This window comes from Platichthys flesus, chromosome 4, assembly GCF_949316205.1.
Source record: "Platichthys flesus chromosome 4, fPlaFle2.1, whole genome shotgun sequence".
NCBI classification, from domain to species: Eukaryota; Metazoa; Chordata; class Actinopteri; order Pleuronectiformes; family Pleuronectidae; genus Platichthys; species Platichthys flesus.
Genome location: NC_084948.1, coordinates 18053317 through 18074992, shown reverse-complemented (window position 1 = coordinate 18074992; position 21676 = coordinate 18053317). Strand labels below are relative to the sequence as shown.

The following is a 21676-nucleotide window of genomic DNA, read 5'->3' as shown; positions in this document are numbered from 1 at the left end:
TAAATCTTGTAATTGTGATACCTCCGAATACAATATTGCAAAGTCTTTACTAGCATAACACATCAATTACACAATACCCTGGGCCCTGTGTTTTTATGTCACTTTGCTAATATCAGACCACTGCTATGTATAAGGAAGAACCAACTGGACAGTGGAGACGGCTGCAGTTAGTGAGCCTCCGCAGGCAGAGCTCGGCCTTGGCCCCTAATACTGCTGCAGCTGCAGGCAGATCCCCTCAGAGCAGCAAAGTCTTGAGCTGTAATGGCGCTCTAGTGTCTGTCTGGAGACTGATTTAAAATGGATGACCAAGCATAACCCCTGTAACCCCTGGACTAGCTGCCCTAGAGCCTGTCAGCCTCCTCCACTCAGACTGTAGAAGGAGCTCAGAGGTGACACTCCCACATGTGCACACACGAGAAAAGCTAGCCCAGTGCTAAAAGGTGACGCGTTTACATATAGATGCAGGGCTACAGCTTGTGAGCTACGTTAGACCACAGGAGACTTTCCCGGAGTTGGCCTAACTAACCACTTTTCCATCTCACTCATTCACCTATGAACTCGAATCTGATATTTTGTCACCGTAGAGACAAAGCCGGGGGTATTTTAGCTCAGAGTTATTAAAGCATGGAAATGTTTTATTTGTTGGCTCCCTATTGCCCCTGCATGAATTGCACTTTGGAGTTGCTCGTGGGAGGGCAGAAAGAGAGTGAAGCTTAAAACTTAAAACTGAAAGTGGTAGAGGACGGGGGGGGGGGATATATATATGGGGGGGGGGGGGGGGGGTCTCTGCAGCCATCTGCCTTTGTGCCAACAGTTGGTTTCTGTGGCAACGAGTAAAAAGTCATTATCTTTAATTGACACTGTCGCAGGTTCAGGTGTTTTCAATTGTATCATTAGCTTTTTTTCTATCTCTCGGCCGTGACTCACCCGTCTCTGGCAGCGGTCCTCCACTTCATTCTGAGGCTCTTCAGTTTTTTCTCCTCCCCCTTGTGTCATCCGCTGTGTTACCTTTCTTTTAGCTCCCTCCGTGGGTGATTTAGTTTGTTTGTCAAGCACTAAGGTTATCCTGCTCCTAGGACGTCTAGTATGATGCTGCTGTGCTCTTAGATGGCGAGCAGTATGGGTGGTTGACATTATGACACAAGAAGTGAAAGAGTAAAATGACAGGAATTTGAAGTGCAGTGGGGGACGACTGCAGGGAAGATAAAGGGCAAAGACGCAGGGAAAGTGGTTGTCTATCCTTTTAAGAGGGGCTTATTTCTTTCATGTTCAGGCTTGTCAGGGTGGCAGCAAGAAGTGCAGATGAGCGATTGTAGAGTAGCCCTGTCTGTGTACCATTAGGCAACCGCAAGTGCTAAGCACTTACCAGAAGCTGCTTGTGTTAACCACCTCCTCTCCTCCCCCAAAGCTAAATCTCTCCGTCCCCTCCACACGTCGATGAAACTCTTCAGCCCTTCTCAGACCTGGTCCAGTATGTTCAACCATCCTGAGAGATGTGATCACAAGTGGACAGCGGTAACTTTGTCTGATCACACCTGGTATGAGCAGAGACCTGAATGTGTCTCATGTGACCACTTGTGATAGGATCTTACTTCCCCGCTCTCTATACAATTAATCACATACATGTTGTTTTAACCCAGTCTGAGGTTACAGATGAGTTTGATGATTATGTTTATGCGTGTAAGTTGGTAGCGGCTGATTTTCGGAAGGTATCACTCATTATGTGGTGGTAAGTTATAATACTGTGGCGGTGACCACAAACACAGAGAGTGTAAAAATAAGTATGGTTCATTATGAAACTGTAGCAGGTCTGAGGATGTGAGCTGAGTAGGGTCCATATGTGGCCCAGGTTGGCTATGCATTCACACAGCACAAAGAATGTGACCCCCTCTGAATGTGGTCTGAGTGATCAGATCTCAGGACCCATTAGGGACGTGTTGGGTGGGTTCGAACCTGTACTTAGCGCTGTGTGGATCAGGTCTGTTAGGACCAGGTCTGTGTGGACCAGGTCTGTATGAACCAGGTCTGAACAGGGGGGTTATTGCCTCAGTTATGATTCCACACACACACATTTCCGTCCCTCGTGATACATCCACAAGCAACAGGCTTTTGTTCTTTTGTCTAGTTTTGTTTTGCTTCTCTTTAAAAGTTAGGGGCACCCAAGTTTTTGAAAGGTTGCATTTATCGATGGAAAAATAATTTCTTCTTAAAATGAAAAATACAGCTTTGTCCTGGTGTCTACAAGCAATACAAGCCTTCAGAAAGCAGTTTATAGTTTTCCAAATCAATTTGATTATAACAAGGTGTTCTTCACCACCATTACCAGCTTAGTCGATCAGCTGGCGGGAACAAAATGTCCAGTTCAATGGAAATAAATAATTGCACAACAATTTTAGTTGGCTGTTGTGTCTGCAGCTATTGTCTGAATCTGGCTCGTGTATGAAACTATCAGAGAGGCTGTCAGAACCAGTTGGCAAGTGCAGTGTCCAGACGTGTACCTTTTTATTACTGCTGCCTGCTTTATTAGCCTTCCACCGAGCTGGGAAGGATTAAGAAGATTGACTTGAGATGCAAGTGAAAGTGGCACCTATTGACTAGTTTGTCTTCTTGCGCTACTGGCAGTGCGCGATGATGCTATGAGGATGCTGCGGCCTGGTCCAGCCCATTAGCACTTAGACACCACACATGAGAACATGACAAGAACAGACAGCACGCAGCGTGACATTCACAGCCTTTCAGTGATCTACCGTAGCTGCTTGCGCTCGAAGATTTCACAGCCAGCGCTTTATGTTTCCGAGCTTACACTTTCTAGTATTCTGCAGAAAGTGGGTTTATATTATCTTGCAATTCCCTTTTGGCCAATCCATGTTCCTTCATTTCTGTCATTCCAGATTTAATTGGCCTCAAGAATCAGCAGTGCATGAACATTTATCTTGGCAGAGAAGAGGGTGGGAAAAAAAAAAAGACTTCTAAAAAACACAATTTGTTTGAACTTCTTTAATTCAAGCTGTTAGGAGGCGCGTTAGAGGGCATGTGTACGTGTGAGATGTGAACGTGCCGTATCAATGTTGGGAGCATATGGTGTAGGTGTATATGACAGCCGTTTTTTTGTGTGTGTGTAATGACCATCTGTCACCTAGTAACAGTTTGGTTCATCCCTGGTTAAAGTAAGATCTCCCTGTAGAGATCATAACGCCTGATTATATACAGAGGCTGCAGGTTATAAGTCCAGATGGAGGAAGTTGAGCAGCATTATCTCCATATTCTGAGTCAAGAAAAAACTAATTTAAACTTCAGAGGGAAGATATTCAGGTGTTAAAGTCATGGCTGCTGCAAATTTCTGAATCCAGTGTTTTTAGTGTATAGTATGTCTGGTGTGATGATTTTCAGAGAGTGCTGCAATTTACTAATGTCTCTACATTTAATATATTACAATTTATATCTAAGTTATAGACTATGGCTGACTAGGCTTAATCATATTTGTTTTGTTTTGGGAGTTTAGTGAGGCTAAATAAAAACCTTAACCAGCTACTGGGGCACCATATACATCTCAAAATATGGCTGTGTATAATTTGCCAATTTAGATTTTGATATGTAACCTCCTCAGCAGTAGCCATTTTGCTTTGGTCTTTCCACCCCATCCTTTCACAACCCAGCTAAAGCAGGATGCAGTGGGTGTAATTGACACAGGTGAATGCAGCCCATATGCTGCAAAGTGGAAACTTTGTCATAGTTAGGCTAAACAATGGACGCTGTGTAGCTGCAATCAAGCAGTTGTTGCAATCAAGACTTGGCCGAGAGTTTAGTCCGGCAGTTAGAATCTTCACAGCGTTTGACAAAGTGATAAAACCGAAGCTGTAGTGGCGGCAGCATTATCCGAGAGTGTGCACAGCTTTCCCGTCCCGTTCACCATCTGGAAAACACACCCTGCACATCTATTAGGAGCTCACTCTACAGCCAAGGATGAGCGCTCCACTGAAAATGGGTTAATAATGACACTTAAATTAAAGGTAATGTTTGCAGTTGATCTGTCGCACTCGAATCATCTTATGTTATGTGGATACTTTCCCTTCTGAGGTTAATTTTTGGCTTTGAATAAATGCGAGTCACTGAGTCGAGTTATTGGTAATCTAAGACACGTCGAGCTGCAATATTTGTTTTATCCAGCTATTTCCTGACTATATTAAGCCTTTGTACCCAGTGATGAGTCATCTGTGGCACATAAAGAGGACAGACTTCTGTTCTGCAACCGTCCAGTTCTTCTACTCCTTCAACAATCCCCTCTGTGGTTTGAGGGCTTTTTTATTGAGGCAATCATTCATGCACTCATGTCTGATTTCATTTGTAAACAAGAGAGGATGCACTGGATGCAATTTCCCATTAACGCTAATGCACCAAGACGTGGACATATATTTTGACGAAGACAAATGTAGAATTTTTTTGTTTTTCTAGAAAAACTCGGGAAATGTATTCTTCAAATGATATCTGACCCCTGGTCTTGAAAGATGAATGTTGCACTCACGCACACACACAAACTTGTTACACTAGCCGATACAATTGGCAGCTCCTTCAGGTGGAAGATTAGCAGCTGGCTGTAAGACCCACCTACCTCCCCCCTCTCCTACTTAACAAAGAGGAAGCAAAATGCTGTCATATATTACCACCAACCAGTTGTGTGTTTGTGTTCATGCCCCATCTGCATTTGATACCCTGTCCCGTTGAGTGTATTGGACACATTTGCATACAGTCTAAATCTGTCTGTGTTTTAGCTGTTTGTTTGGGCTGTTTGGCTTGGAGGACAGGACAACTGTATTGGATGTCGGGGTGTGTGCACACAGTTGTGCTGATGCTGACAAGCCTGCTGGCGGGTGGAACGGGGATCAGATGTGTGCGCGTAACATCACCAGCAGACAGTCTGCTACTCTGACAGGGGCTGGCCTGCGAGGTTAGGTACTACTGCAGGAGGAGACAGCTGAGGGGCGGCAAGGAGGGAAATATTGGGAGAATCAGACAAGGGCCAGAGGCAGTGAAAGAACTAGGAGTGAGGCAGTTCTGGCTGAGAGAATTAAGAGGGAGGCAGAGTCGAGGCCCACACATGAGCTTCTGTGCCAAAGCGAAAACACAGGCTTGTCTGTTTGTCTGACCTTGCATGTAAAGCAACAGTTGTTGATGTCCATGTTGTTGTGTAGCCTGTTCAACAGGGACTTTCAGGAGCAAATGTTTCCATGTACAACAGTGTGTGCCGAGAATGCACAGATCTTGGTGTTCGGTTCCCACATCCTCTGTCGGCCCAGGCGCTACGCATCCAGCTTTTCTGCAACTAATGAGCGTTTTCACAAGAGCCTGATTTATATATTGGTTTACTGACAATATCGAATGGTGTGAGCCTCGTCGGTATCAGCAATTACGTGTCCAGATATCAGAAGATAGGAAAACGTTAAGTTTATAGAAGAAACAACGCGAAAGAGATGTGCATTAATGTTTACATGTTTGTCATCTTAATTTAAGTCTATATATTTGGTATTCTTTTTTTCTTTTTCTTTATAGTTGTTTTTAATACATTTTATGGTTAAACAGTACAATATCACCCCTCACATTACATTTAGTTGATAACGACAATTTAGGAATTATTGTCAATTAAAAAAACAATGTATACTGGTTGGTCATTAAGCTTTAATTGACAAGATGGTACAAATGGGGGGAGAGAGTGAAGGAAGAGACTGAATGTTGAGAAATACTCATCACAAGTTTCTAAAGCCGAAGGTCAATTTTTCAAAAAGTTCGTCTGACAAAGTCAAATCGAGGAGATGTATTGAAATTACAGTCACATGAAAAGAAGCAGCAATTTGACACATTTTGAAAAACATAATTCAGAGAATGTGTTTAGTGTTTGCTTGATGAATACAAAATAAAAGTTGAGTAAAATTAAAACATCTGAGCAGTGGAATGTGAAGGTCACAGAGCCGGCGCCGCAGACACACTGTGGCCTCTCACTTTTCACTCACTCGCTGTCAGCTTTGCAAAGAAGTGACCTTTTCAGTGGCAAAGGCACCGTGCTGTGAGTATTTGCGTTCATATTTGTGTGTGTGTGAACGTATTCATGTGGTCGCCGTTCAAATTTATAGCCGTCATTGTCCATGTTTCCAGCACATTATATTTAGCCGTGCTATCAGTGAGGCCTTCTGCTGCAGTTGAAGAGGTTAAACCGCAGTGACACACTCCCTCTCTTGCCCTCCCTGCTCTCTCTCCTTCCACTCCCTAAATAGACTGTCCAGTCTTTCAAGATCACTTCTTTATCGGACTTAAACTTTGCTCCCTCCTCTGTCTTGAAGTGCTCGGTTACAGTCTTGAATTTCAAATTACACATTATATAGCCTCCTGTGCCCTCTTCCTTCTGTCTTATTCTTAGACTGATATTGTACATTCTCAATTGAGTTTTTGTTTACGTCTTTGTCCAACTTGTGCCCTTTTTTCCTCTGCTCTTATCCTGCATCCTTCCTCCCTCTGTCTGCCCATTTGCTTCTCTCCTCAGGGGGTCTATTAGCAGCTAGCCCTCTATCTCCACAGTGCAAGGTGGAGGGAGGAAGTTAACGTGAAGCTGAGAGCCGGCAGCCACGTTACATTTTAGTTGTCATTACTATTATACTACAGCTAATGACAATGATTATGCTAATAATTATATAATACAAAAGAAATGCAATAAATGTGGACTGAGTAGTGGATATTGTAGGTTCAGTTGTGCAGAAGTAGAAGATGTAGCATAATTTAAATGTGTTTTTTCTGTCAGCATGTAAATTGTTATAAAACTGCAGTGGGGGATTTGTTATTTGCGTCTTGGGTGTTTTTTTTAATGTGGATTCATCACCACGCCATTGGATCATGCTAATAAACAAACAGCCCTACTTGTGATCTTGCAAATAGACAAATGCAAATAGCCACAGCTAATCCACAGAGTGTCATAAGTGACCAGTTCTTCCTGGATCAGGACCTGGATATGTGATGGATGTGTTTTTGCCGCATTAATATAAATGCATGTCAGCAGAAGGGGTGCTAAGAAAAGACATTTGATGGTTTAATATCAACAGAGGGCTTACTCAGATCTTTCTCTTTAGACTTTGCTTCGGTCAGGCTTCACTGTTGTGGTGCACTTCAAGGTGTGTGTGTGCGTGCGTGCGTGCGTGCGTGTGTGAGGGAGAGAATTCCCTCCGGATGCTGCAGCCTTCACCAGACAACATTTGCCAATTACCTCATTAACGTCATCCAGTTCCCTTTTGGGCTTCAGGATAAATCTGTACCATTCTCTTTGACACCAAACCCTGAACCGTGTCGGTCGTCTCTCCTCCGTCAGCACATGCTCAGACGTCTTTGCTCTGCTGCAGCACAGACACTCTCAGGTTATAATTGAAGCGACTGACTAATTATTAAAAACTTGTTCATTAGACATTAACAACAGAAATTAACCAAATGGGTTTACGTCCTTGAAAATTCAAATAGACGATGAGATCTACGGACAAGGGATTTAATTGGTTTGAGTGAAACTCTCATAACAAAGACTACCTCTGCAATAGCAGTAGGTGAGTTTTGTGTGTAATGATGACATTTCCAAAATTGTGTTTTACGGTAAATGAGGTGGATGGATTCAGACTGTCCTAAGCTGTTGTGGTTTAATCTGTTTAGTTCTCGCAAGAATAATTTATTATGGGATTTGCTTGCGTGGTTTTGGCAGCGTATTTTGTGTATTTTTGTTTGCCTGGCCACATGTGAAACACATTATCGATGGTATGATTGCAGTGTTTATGTTTTCTGCCGGTGTCCGCTCACATACAGTGGATGGAAACGGCAAGGAAATTTATATTTCCTGTTTGGTGAGAGATGCGCTGCCCTCGTGAAAAAGACAAATGACTTGTGTTTTAGAAGATACGCTGAACCACGGAGCACTTCAGTATGTTAGATGTGGTGTGTGAACCCACTTACATATGAATACATGTTTAAAGTTATAGCATGTAACAATTCTATATAAAAATGTCCAAAAACATTATTGTTGTTATTGTTTTGTTTGTGAGACATCTAGCGTCCGAAGTAACATGTTGTACATTTAAGTAATTGTTAAAGTTTATCTATGCATTGCTAAATTTGCATTTTGTGGTTTTTGGACCCATTTTCTTCAGCACCCACGCCCTCTTTACTTTCTGTATTCATCCTTCAAAACCCTTGTCCATGGAGAGAGCACATCTCATCAGGAAGTGGGGTCAGTGTAAGGACTGAGTCCACCCACCCACACGTCAGTCCTCTGCCCACAACCTCAGTTTCTTACTAATGGACAACACGTCTCCAGAGAGGATGTGAATATTGGAGGGAAGAGGATCGTGGGAGCGAGTGATGGAGATGCCATTTTACGAAACAAACAATATTGCAGGTCAAAGCTGAGAGAGACAAAAGAGCTAAGCGGACGCACAACTGGCTGTAAATTTACATTTGGCCGAAGGAGTGAAAAAGAGAGGGATGACATTTTTATGTTATGACAGAGGATGGCCACTCTGTTTTGTATCTTAGTGAACAGGGGGAGAGAGATTTTCCCTGTTGCCTTTCTGTCATCATCATCACCATCACACTCTTTCATGACTATTTCATGACCTTTGTTTCTGTCAACTCCCAGCCTTCCTCTATAACATTATACAACCAGAGCGCTTGCTGGTGAACGGTGCAAGCAAGCTTGTTTATTCTCGTTTAGCAGTATTCAGTAGGTACTTTGTCAGTCAGTAAGAAATATTTGATACTTTGACAAAAAGACAACTACAAAGAACATCTCAAAAGTTGGGGTGGGTTATCACTGTTTCTTCACAACAAGAAAGTCAGAGGTTTGGCAGGTGTCTTTCTTTGCCGAGTTTGTATCTCTCTTTGCCTCCGTGGGTTTTTCTCTACATACTCCCGCTTCTTCCCTAAGACATACTTGTTGTAAAGTGAATTTGAGTGAGAATGGTTGTTTGTTTCACGGGTGTTTCCCTGCTCGACTCTAGCTCCCCCTGTGACTTCCAAAGGATAAGCTGTGTAATGGATTAAAGGATATATGCTCCATCTTATATTAGAAAGTCCTCTGTGTTATTTGCTTTTATATTCAGAATTGTGTCAGTCCGAGTGCACTCTTCAGTTAGGCTCTGGTTTCAAAGCAATAAGGATTTTTTTTTTTTCAAAACAGGCTTGACTGTAAGTTACTTTAAACTCGTGGGCAATGCTCCCTTGCTAACTCTTCTTAACTTTGTAATGAAAGGAATGCAGCCACCGCGTGAAAGCTACATGGTCTCTCTCTTCATGGCCAGTGAACACAGCCTCTTCCCTGCTGCCCTTTTGTAGCACGTGTTATGATGAACTTCATGCACTGCCACCCCAGCGTTAGCTTCAGGCTTTACTCCTTTGCCCTACACATGCATCCTATCTTTTCATCAGGCCAACTCATCCAGGCCTCACCACGCCCTGGCCCTCTTGCCTGAGGGGATTGTAATGTGCAGCTCACATGACCCAGGCCACTGACCTCTCTCCCCTTCCCCTCATACCCATTCTTCTAAATACCCCCATTCTCTCAGTTTGCACTAACTTCCCACCCCCCTGTCTCCTCCCCCAGTGCCTTCCACTCCTTCCTGCATCTCCTTCACCTCCTCCCTTTCTCTCGTCTTCTCCTTTACTGCTTACCCTCATGATTCAGGGTCAGAGGCAGATGCAACGCAGGCCCTAAGCTATCTCAGCCTCAGCCCTAAACAGCCCTCGGCCTCGAGACAATGGTATGTGGCTGGACATGCGCAGCAGACACCATGCCTCAGGGCAAACTGGACTGCTGCACCAAAGCTAGAGCACAGGCAATGGTGTCTTAATAGGTCTGCGGAAAGAGGAAACGTATTCCCTAAATGACTAGATCTATTGTGTATGAAATGCTGCACTTAGGCCCCCAATAGACAGGCATTTTATTTTACTCCATTGTCATCTTCTGCTGTGTTCTAAACCACTGCATCCCCATGTCACTTATGATTGAATTCTTAGCTTCCTGCACTGACATGTCACTATGGGACAGAGCAGAAAAACAGATAAATGCAAAATGTCTCCTCTGTTCGCCATTCCATTTGAGATTATTGCAAAAGTCCTAGAGCCCTTTGTGACATACACAAAATCCTTATCCACTCTCTGATGCAGTACTGTGTTAGTTGAGTGTCACTAAATGTGTATGAGCTTGTCGATTCACATACACAGTGCACATGTAGGAACATTCTTAGAAAAAAAATATAGGTGGGGTGATTGAAGCAGATGCTAGCAATGCATCTGAGTGTTGAGCCTGTGGCACCAGAGGGACTTTGTGAGTGCTCAACTTTATTTAATCCAGACACTCTCACAACTGGACCCGAACATGACCTTTTTAACACAAAACCCAGTGATCAACAAGATAGATAGGATCAAATCGGACGCTATATACATATATATACGTGTGTGTGTGTGTGTGTGTGTGTGTATGTATGCGCACACATGCATGTATGCAAGTGTGAGCTCATATAGGTCATTTGTGCTGATGTGGGTCTATTCTATGACTTTCATACTTATCTGTTAATGTAGCACCCTTTTTCTGCTCAGTAGGCAGCTATTTCAAGCATGTCAGAACCGTTTTCTCCACAGAGATACAGTCCGCAGCAATCTTTGCAATGACTGAGCCCACAATCCCACCTGAAATCCATTTTGAAAACGTTGGACACCGTTTAGTATGCAGTAAGGGACATCTGCCACACTTAATTGCATTAGCAGTAAATTAAAATGACAGCAGATGATAAGGAACCATTACTGATTATCAGTGGACTTCATGTTTTATGTATTTGGAATGTAACCTTTCAGTATTATGTCTGTGAATGTGGTCGCTGGGTCGCTCAGAGGATCATGCAGATGCGATACATTAAAAACATGATGATTAGCAGGCTGGGTGCATGCTCTGTTTAGCCAGTGGACCATATTCAAGGGCAGCAGGTCATGTTTTTTTCTGTGGTTGATTGCAGATGAGGCCGTCTGCGCTGTAATGTGAACATGACGAGGTCAGGACACAGGTGCGCTTTTAACCTGCTGACTTGAGCTCTTTAGATTCCACAACTGCAGTTCTTCTCATCCAGTCAAGGCTGTATTTACAGACACCAGACGATGCAGTTAAAATACACATTTACTGTGACAGGAGAGTCAAGAAAGAGAAGACCTTGAATTAACCATAGTCCTCAGGCCGCATACCTATTTGGATGCATCGACCAGCAAGTCTAGCTGAGCACACCGCACATTATAACTGCAGGGACTGGGTCTGTGTGCGCCCTGATACATTTTTCATGCAAGTTTCCTCTACAAACACAAGACACACATGACATTCTTTCTGATATTGATTCCCTTTTTTTCTGCTGCCACTTGGTTTTACACCGAGTGAAGCACTTGCCTCTGTAGTGTTAATTTATAATCTTATTGGAATTTGCTTTAGACTCAATGTTTCAAGGCTTTGCTCTAACTGTCAGCTTTGAACTTGAATTAGTTGCACTCAGAAACAAGACACAGGCATATACTATGTTTGCAGTTTTTGATAATCTGTAAGTTGTGGTTTGATTTTTATACTCATTGTGTTCCATTGTACTGTGTTTCTATTTTATTGTCGACTTTGAAGTTCATATTTTCGCATCCACTGTCTTCTGTTGTTTGACAAACTCAATTCAGCAGCAGTGATGTTTTTTTCTGCTTTTGTGGTCTGTCAAAAGAGCTTTTCATAATTGATAGTGGTTTTAATGTCTGTTTTACTATATTAACGCTAGTTTTGACTTGGAGGGGACGGTCTCGTACTGCAAGTCTGTATGCTGGCTGTCTCACCGAATAAGGAGGTCTTTGTTCCCCAAACAATTTACTGTCAAACAGCACCATTCAATGAATCCTTCATCTCACATACCCCCATCTTCTCTCTCATTAATTTATATTTAGGTGTCATCCACTAATGAAATAAATTATATTGATACTGGTCAAATAAATCTACATGTGTCTTCCTGGGGGAAAGGGCTACTTCTTGACAGCACACCAAATTGTTGAAAGTCCTGTAAGTAAATATGTTTATCATTTAGGGCTCAACAGCCAACTATGATCTGTTAGCAGTGTGCTATTTGGTGAGAAACATAGGACACCATATTTTTGATAGAGACGAGTCAGCCAACAGGCAGTGCAGCCTTTTAAAATGCAGATGGCTTTCCCTAGTTGGCCAATTAGTTACTTTAGCTCTGGAACACTTATCTCTTTCATTTTCCTGTGTGTCTCTTTCATTTGGGGTGCAGGGAGCTTAGTGTGCTTGTTTTCAAAGTAGTGATGTGTGTGTGTGTGTGCATTCATGCTATTTTCTGTGATAGCGGAAAAACCTACACAACGTTATTCTGCTGCTGCTGGCATTGAGAATGTTATATATCAATTAATAAGCCAAAACACATATCAAGTCAAAGCGAACATGCGGGTGAAATGTGGAAGGCTCCATTGCGAGCACTGCAGTTTTGACGGTATAAAAATTGAATGAGTTAAATGGGGAAAATTGCCTTTTTCGAAGCTACAGCTGACTTAAGTAATCTCCAGCATTCCAGCTGCTTTGCCACTGACCTCAATCTTTTCAGGAAACATTCAGTGGAGAAATAGGATCACAGATTAAACATCATTAACCGCACATGAGCACACAGTAGGAGCCTAGAGTGAGCGACACAATAGCTCTCTAAAAATAAGGCCTGTCAGTGGAATGAAATGTTTTTTCTGTGAATCTTTACCTTAATTATTTTTCTCTCTTTGTATCTCTATCCTGCAGGTCCAAACCCCAGTCCAGTGAGCTCCCTTTGCATGGAAACCCACCTTCCTTGGCATACTTCCCATCACCCTAGAGCTAGCGGCCAGCATGGCAGGATGAGCCTCTGCCAGCGATAATGATGGCCAAAAAGCAAGATGTCCGGGCACCCATCTACAACCTGGTCGCGGTGGGGCTGTCCGGCACGGAGAAGGAGAAGGGCCAGTGTGGTGTGGGCAAGTCCTGCCTGTGTAACCGCTTTGTCCGGCCAAGTGCAGATGACTTTTACCTAGACCACACCTCTGTCCTCAGCACAAGTGACTTTGGGGGCCGTGTGGTGAACAATGACCACTTCCTGTTCTGGGGAGAGGCTGGGCGGACAATGGAGGAGGGGCCAGAATGCCGTATGAATGTTGTGGAGCAGACTGAGTTCATTGATGATCAGACGTTCCAGCCGCACCGAAGCACAGCGCTCCAGCCTTACATCAAGAGGGCAGCTTCCAGCAAGCTGGCCTCAGCTGAGAAGCTGATGTACTTTTGCACAGATCAGCTGGGGCTGGAGCAGGACTTTGAACAGAAACAGATGCCTGAAGGCAAACTAATGGTGGACGGCTTCTTACTCTGTGTAGATGTTAGCAGGGGGATGAACCGTAGCTTTGAGGACCAGATGAAGTTTGTCACAAACCTGTACAACCAGCTAGCCAAGACGAAGAAACCAGTGGTATTGGTTCTTACCAAATGTGATGAAGGAGTTGAGCGCTATATTAAAGACTCACACACCTTTGCCCTTGCCAAGAAGAACCTGCAGGTGATAGAAACATCAGCACGCTCTAATGTCAATGTTGACTCAGCTTTTCTTACACTGGTTCAGCTAATAGATAAGGGTAGGGGAAAGCCCAAAATTATTCCTTACTTTGAGGCATTAAAACAGCAGAGTCAACAAATTGCCTCAGCCAAAGACCGCTACGAGTGGCTTGTGAACAGAATTGTGAAAAACCACAATGAGACATGGCCGAATGTCAGTCGTCGCATGCAGTCTGCCCCTGAGTATAAGGACTACATTTTCCTTGAGGGGACAGCTAAAGCCAAGAAGCTTTTCCAACAGCATGTGCATAGACTCAAGCAAGACCATATAGAGAAACGTAGGAAGGCCTATCTAACTACTCTACCACAGGCCCTGTCTGTGCTGCTACCAGAGTTGGATGTGATAGACCACCTCAGCTGGTCTGGAGTTCAGAAAGTCCTTGAGACAAAGAGAGATTTCTCCCATTGGTTTGTAGTGCTAGATGACAACCCTTGGGAGACCACACCACACATTGATAACATAGAGGATGATCGAATCCCCCAGGACCTTCTGGAGACCCCTGCAGCTGAAAATATCTATGAGATTCACCTGGAGCAGCTAAGGAATGAGCGAAAACGGGCTGAGATGAGATGGGAGTTCAAGGAGAAGCTAAGTATCTCTCCTTTCATCACACCAGGGAAACCATGGGAGGAGGCCCGAAGCTTCATCATGAATGAAGACTTTTACCAGTGGCTGGATGAGGCGGAATATCTTGATATCTACAACAAACACCAGAAGGAAATCATTGACAGAGCCAAAGAGGACTTTCAGGAACTGCTTCTCGAATACTCTGAGCTCTTTTATGAGCTTGAAGTGGATGCAAAGCCAAGTAAAGAGAAAATGGGAGCCATTCAGGAGGTGTTGGGTGAAGAGCAAAGGTTTAAAGCCCTGCAGAAACTGCAGGCAGAAAGGGATGCTCTTGTATTGAAACATATACACTTTGTCTACCACCCCACAAAGGACACCTGTCCCAACAGCCCCCACTGTGTGGACAGCAAGTTAGAGCAAATTCTGTCCTCCAGATTCCCTACCCGCTACCCATCATCAGACACTTCAAGACTGGAAGGGGGTAGAGCTGAACGGATAAATCTTGTCATCCTAGGAAAAGATGGGCTAGCCAGAGAGATGGCAAATGAGATAAGGGCCTTGTGCAGCAGTGATGACCGGTACGTGTTAGATGGCAAGATGTATGAGTTAGCCCTTCGTCCTATTGAGGGCAACGTACGTCTGCCAGTCAATTCCTTCCACACACCAACTTTCACACCCCATGGTGTCCTGTGTTTGTACAACTCAAAAGAATCCCTCTCGTATGTTGTTGAGAGTATAGAGAAGCTTAGAGAGTCAACTATAAGCAGAAGGGAAAGGGAAAACAGCCTAGCACAACTCCCGCTGTCCCTCATTCTGGTCACCAAGCGGGGTGTGGGGTCCATAGGGGATATTGGGGGTGAGACAGCTCAGACTCTTATCCATCAGGGACAGCAGGTGGCTGGAAAGCTGCAATGTACTTACCTAGACCCTGCCTCTCCAGGTATGGGCTACACACGCAATGTAAGCGAGAGGCAGATCAACCAGATGCTAAAGGGTCTCTTAGATTTAAGGAGAAGCGTAGGGAGCAGTTCCCCTCCCCTGCCCCCTCCATCCTCTGCCTTCAGAGATTCACAGTCCCAGCCAGGTCTAGAGGTAGACTTGAGGATAGTTATGTGCCTGATGTGCGGAGACACATACGACCTAGACCAGCTGCTTGCTCCCTTCCTGTTGCCCCAGCACTGTCGTCCTGCCTCTTCTCTTAGCAGTGGCACCTCTATTCTGCTGGATCTCAGTATAGGAGGTCAGAGGCAGAATATTGAACTGTCACTACTCTCTTTCCATTCCACATTCTCCCTCCGCAAGACAAGGCTGGTCCATGGCTATATTGCAGTTTACTCTGCTCGCCGGAAGGCCTCTATGGAGACCTTATGCGCTTTCCTGTGTGAGGTCCAAGACATCATCCCTGTCCAGTTGCTAGCCGTAGGGGAGAGTCAGATGGAGTTGTCAGACTCTGAGTCAGCCAAGGAGCAGGTCAGTCAGGGAGATGAACTTGCCCATGAACTTGAGGCCAGGTTTAATACAGTAATATGTGGACATGGTGGGGTGGTAGGGGGCCTTCATAAGATAGACCTTTTCCAGCCCTTTCTCAAGGATGTGGTTGAGAAGCACACTATTGTTGAGGCCACACATATGTATGATCATGTGGCTGAGGCATGTACCAACGACAGCATAAGCCCTCGCTGTGGCTCTCCTAGTCCAGTTAACATTCTTATGGATTCTGAGGATGACATCGACCCATCATCCCCTTACCCTACACTGAGGGAGGATGGTAGCCTGAGTTCTCACCTTGGAAGCTTCAAGCTGCCAGATCTGGATTCAAGTGATACCTTCTCTGTCATTTCTGAGCTTAGCACCTTTGAGAGCAAGCTTAACAACAAGATTCCTCCTCAAGTGAGGCCCAAGCCTGTCCGTAAGGTTAACCTCAGTCCCTTCATGGATCAGCAAGGTGGTACTAACCGCCGCTCTTTGCCCCAAGCTGTCACCTGGGCTCCAGGTAGCGAAGGACGCTATGACCCTTCCGACTATGCCGAGCCCATGGATGCTGTTAGCAAACCTAGACTCACAGAAGAGGAGACTATTTACTCTGTCCCACATGACAGCACACAGGGCAAAATTATCACCATCCGTAACGCCAGCAAAGGTCACTCCAACGGGAGCGCTGGAGGGAATGGTTCCGACAGTGAGGCGGACAGTAGCTCACTGGAACGCAGGAGAAAGTTGTCTGCCATCGGGTTAAAACCAAAGCTTTACAGAGACAGATCCAAACGACTTGGCAAGTTCAGCAGTTTCAGGACAAGCTTCTCTATAGGCAGTGATGATGAGATGGTGGGTCCACCCAAGGCTAGCCAGGATGACGCAGGAGCCCAAAAGGACAACTCCATTGAGGAGATTGAAGACCCTAAAAGAAGAAATATTCTCAAGAGCCTGCGCAGAAATACGAAGGTTAGTGTTGATCACTTCCAAATATTTAGTTTTTCTGAACAGTAGTTAGCAAATGTTGTTTTAAGATTTAGCATATTTACCCAGGAACACACCCCAAGTACAACACTTGGTAATTTTGACTAGGTCATTTTCAATGACTACCTGAGGAAAAAACAATGTTGTTATTATGTATACATAGGTGATTTGTTCCGCTGTATAGTCTAGGGGCTGAGATTCAACACTTGTTTGCTTTGGTGGATTACAATGTTAACTACAAAGTTTGAGCAATGACTGATCAGTTCAGTGAAAACATGACATACTGGGGGTTGGTTCCTCTGAAAGCATGTCTTCAATGTTTTCCCCTGACTGCTCTGCGGGAGCCTTCTTAAGTAGACAGATCATCAGAGGGAGCCAAACTTTTACATCAAGGGACAGAACTCTAAATGAGTGGGACTGTGCAACAGTCGCTTTACGATTTTATTGAGCTTGTGCATGTCTGCCTGATGTCTGCATCTGGTTTTCCAGTATATAATGAAATAATAATGTTTTGAAAGCGTCAACTTCCATCTTACAATTCTTATTATAATGGCACATAAAAATAAATTAAATCAAATGTCATGTCACTCTACAGATCCCTGCATTTCATGACATTATAGTAGTAAGGAGCATAAAATTTGAAAAACAGGAGTTGTGAAGTACCCCACTCTACTTGTAATTTACACAACGTGAATCTGTAATCAACTTGCCTTCACCCTTACTTTTATATGGCGTCTTGTCTCAATGGCCCGTGCTTGACAACATAAATGCTAAAGGACTCAGTTAATGAGCCATTAGTGATCAACATCAGCATCATCTAGTGAGAGCAGTGTTTTTTACTGTTCTCCGTTGTAGCATTGCAGTGATGTACGTGCCTCCAAATTCTAATCTGTCCCAGCTTGGCTTTCTTTTCATCCTTTCTTTCATATTCATAGTGTTTGTCATACCCTCCTACTGATTCATACTTTCTGCCTCTTTTCATATTCTTGTCACACTCTGTCTCTCTCCCTATTATGTTCTCCTCATATCTGTCTTTCCTTTCTTTTTTTCTGCTGAAGGCTTCCCCCCCACCAACTTCAATTATTTTCGAGTCTGTCCCTCTCGTGTTCATTTTTGTCCCTCACCTGGTTGAGGCGCGATACTTACGACCTTACACCGTTAGGCTTATCAGCTTGGCATGCTGTTCATTCACACACATGGCTTGGCACAGAGGTGCCAGTTGAATAGGAGTTACAGTTGTCTTCGTTTTGCATGTGCGGCTGTGATAAATACTGTGGCTGTCAGTAGGGTGGAACAGGAGGAGAATGATTAATGTTTTCATACACTCAGCTGCGATGTCCAAGTACCTGCATGAAGGCTGTCATCTCACGTAGCTCTTGACTGCTACAACTTCATGCTCTCCTTTATGCACAAACTGACTTCGTTCATAGTTTACTCAGTGCCATTTGTCTTTCTGAAGAAGGTGTGCCAGGATCGCTCAAACACCAGGCATCAGGTCGCTCATCAGTCAGACCAACTACCAATGAAGTGTACATCACAGTCTAAGCCCCATGCCTCATACAATCTCCAGTTTTACTGACTTTACTCAACCCAACTCGAAAGAGGGATAATTAAAGCTAGCAGAATTTAGATCGGTGCTCTCATGCTTACTCTAATTAGAGCCTCTGATTTGTGCCCTACAGCAGGTCTGAGATCTGGATATTCACATTACAGGCCATTATGGCTTAATTATGGTTGTAAGAAAGTGATCAAGTTCCATCACCTGTTTTTCTAAGCAGCCATTTCAAAGATAAGAGCCCATTTCCAATCTGCTGCACCTTGAAATCCCCTCAGGATGATGTGTTATTGAGTTTTGAACATCTGAGGGAAATGTATAGTAGTGGTGACCTGGTGATAGAATCAGCCGCTCCTGTTGCTGGCGTGTAATCGACCAGATTTAATTCAAAGCCAGAGTTTCATTTGGTTTAATAGTGGAGCCTTGGATGTTATGCAGTGTGAACACTTTTCTGGCTGGAGCCTTTGTGTCTTGTCAACCAATTACTGTCATGACAGGTAGGAAAAAATAATTGAAACTAGATTAGAGTTTGGCTCAGTCCACAATTTTCTGTCCAAACCTGTCGGAAAGAAAAGAGAAAATTAACTGAGCTTGACCCAAACCCAACAGACATTTTTGTGTTCGAACCCGACCTGAAGCCGATGTTCGGCTGGATTTATTATTTATTTATTAAATTAAAGAGCTCTCAGAGTCCTGAAAGAGTCCGAAAATGTTTCCTATGTCTCTCTCCTGCAGCGTTTTTTTATTTCAAACCTCCTCAGCCAGTAAGAGGAATGCTTCAAATTCCTGAGTCACCTAGCTCCAGTCTAGTGTCCTCATACAAGAAAAGAAATGAGGGAGACATGAAATAAAGATTCAGGAGAGAGAGAGAGAGATGAGAGTTTTCCGTTGAATTGATATGACTTTTATTTATTTTTTTTACATTTGTGGGTTTGTTTTTCAGCATCCCACAGTGTGCAGTGTATGTAAACGCTCACCATGGTGTCTGTATGCTATTATTAAGGATATGTTCTGTTTGTCTTTTGTGGTCGAGGTCTGTTTTGTCCTCTCAGCGCTGGCAACATATCCTGTCTCAGTCAGCAGCTAAAAAGGAGTGGCCAGAAGGCAAAACTGCAGGGGTAGACGACAGTGAGAGAGAAGAGTGGGTGGCGGAGGGAAGGGGGGAGCATACAGACGCTCTGCTAAAGTGAGATGGGGGCAAAGATGCAAAACACAGTCAGTGTGAAGAGATACAAATAGATTATGAGCTGCTACTTGGAGCTAAAAACTCAAGCTGCCAGGGAGTCTACTCACATAATTTCTTTATTACTCCCCCTTTCATTCAGTTAAATACTCTTGTGCTCAAACCTTACATGTCCACTATGTACACAGCTAAAAACCTGTAAGTGTGACAACTTCTGTATGTTCAGAGGGGGAGTGTCACAGAGGGATTGGACAGAACAGCGGTAGAGGTAGCTGGCAGTGATTTGTGAAGAAGGTCCAGTCAGGAATTTGTTCAAGTGGGGTCATAATGTAAAGATAAATAAGAAGTAACAGGAACGTATTTCCAGGGAAAATTTGCAATTATTTTACCCACATATTGCAGCACAGGGACTTTTGTTGAATTCAGCATCGACACTTCCAGTAGACCAGTCAGTGTTGCTGAGTCATGTCTCAGTAAGAAGTGGTGACTGTGCCTTTTGTCCAGGTCTTATTATAGGAAACAATCCAATAGAAGTATCAATATTAAGAAAATGACCACTATTATCTTTTTGCATAACAAATTTGTATAAAAGATAAGTCTGGCTGAAGATATGAATGAAGACATGAATGAATGCAGTGTGCCGTGTTCACATATTTAAACAGCAGAGAGTCCAAAAATAGAGAAGCACCTCTCACGATCAAATCGTCAGACAGCTGTTCTCTGGTGTCATAAATGGTAGATAAATCCACATTACTGAAGTGCTGGAGATATTAGAATAAATACTGATAAAATAATCTATCTCATCAGAATTTACAACAAATAATTTCATGGAGTCTTTTCAGGGAAGATTAGCTCATGTTGAGTAGTCAAAATTTGTACAGTACAAAACAAAACGGGATTCATTTTCCGCCAGGCCCAAATCACAAAGCTTACACTGTCTGATTTCCTCTTGGAAAGTTTTGAATCAATCAACCAGATCAATGACTGGAGGAAGGATACCATCCCTCAACTGTGACACTAAAGTTTACTGTCAAATCCAAATCTGACAGCCTTAGTAAATTTGCTTCTGTACCACACCACTATTATCACAGTCAAATCTCAAATTAAGGGTCAAAAGTAATGATACAAATTAATACATGTATAAAGGTTTTTATTATAAAATAGACGCCTTACAAGTAGTCTGGCACAGCCGTGAAAAAACACGGTAAACTTGGAGTGTGCCAGCTGCCCAATCAGAGTGTACTGGGCTTTAACTAAAGGGCAACTTAAAGAGACAGGAGCTAAAACCAAGAAATTCAGTAAGAGACTGAGTAATAACCCTAATTAAAATTATGAACTTTCGTATTTAGAAAAAATCCTTTGTAGTCAGCGATTGCCTGAAGTCCAGAAACCAAATGCAGAGTTTCCTCCCCTGAGATGCTTTGCTAGGTCTTGAATTGCTGCTTGGTTGAGGGCATTTCTTCCTTCAATCGTACCAACAGCAGCGACTGCTAAGCTGTTACGTACAGCTTTCCTCGTTGCTGATTTGTGATGTGCCTGTTTTCCTTCGGTGTATCTCACACTTTATGGGCAACATCATCCTAGCATTGTTGTATCCTCTAAGTTTTTTCAACCATTTTGTATCCAAACTCTAATAACAACCTACTTTTAAATTAGTTACCACTAGAACACAAATGTTTGCTTTCGATACACACCTTCTCAGAAATGAGTAAAACTCCTTTGCCCTCATGAGATTGTATGATTTACTCCACATATACACATGACGTCCTTTTGATGAGAGGATTCCACAGTAGGATTATTTCACATTTACATTGAACTGATCAAAGTCTGTGAATCCCCAGACACCAGCGTATAGTGCTATTCTCTGTATACCTCTGTTCTCTCTCGTGTCAACAATTTTACCTTTGTTTAAGCCTCATATCCTTGCAGAGCAGTACATTAGAGCAGAGGCGCATGCATCATAAAGCTAGAATAACCAAGATCATTACATAATAACAGTACAACGTTTTTAATGACTGAAACAACAGCGGAGTCAACACGGGACCGGATTCATGGGACATGCAGTTGAAATTAAGAGAAAATATAAAAGAGTAAATGATATTGTTTTGAGAATAGGCTTGGATAGAATTGAGAAAAAAATACAAATATAACTTATATTTTTGACAGCATACGAATTATATAACTTCTAGGTCTTTTTGGTTATTGTAATACATATGTAGTGATAATGATAAATCTCTAACA

General features: G+C 43.3%; 1 protein-coding gene across 1 annotated transcript in view; it reads left to right on the top strand.

Annotated features, from left to right (window-relative positions):
- arhgap35a (Rho GTPase activating protein 35a) overlaps window positions 1–21676 on the top strand; it is a 61868-nt gene that overhangs the window by 23906 nt on the left and 16286 nt on the right. The window contains exon 2 of the mRNA XM_062386642.1: window positions 12833–16682. Within this exon, the coding sequence (XP_062242626.1) occupies window positions 12948–16682 (3735 nt within the window). The 5' untranslated portion in view covers window positions 12833–12947. The remainder of the gene's footprint in view (window positions 1–12832; window positions 16683–21676) is intronic.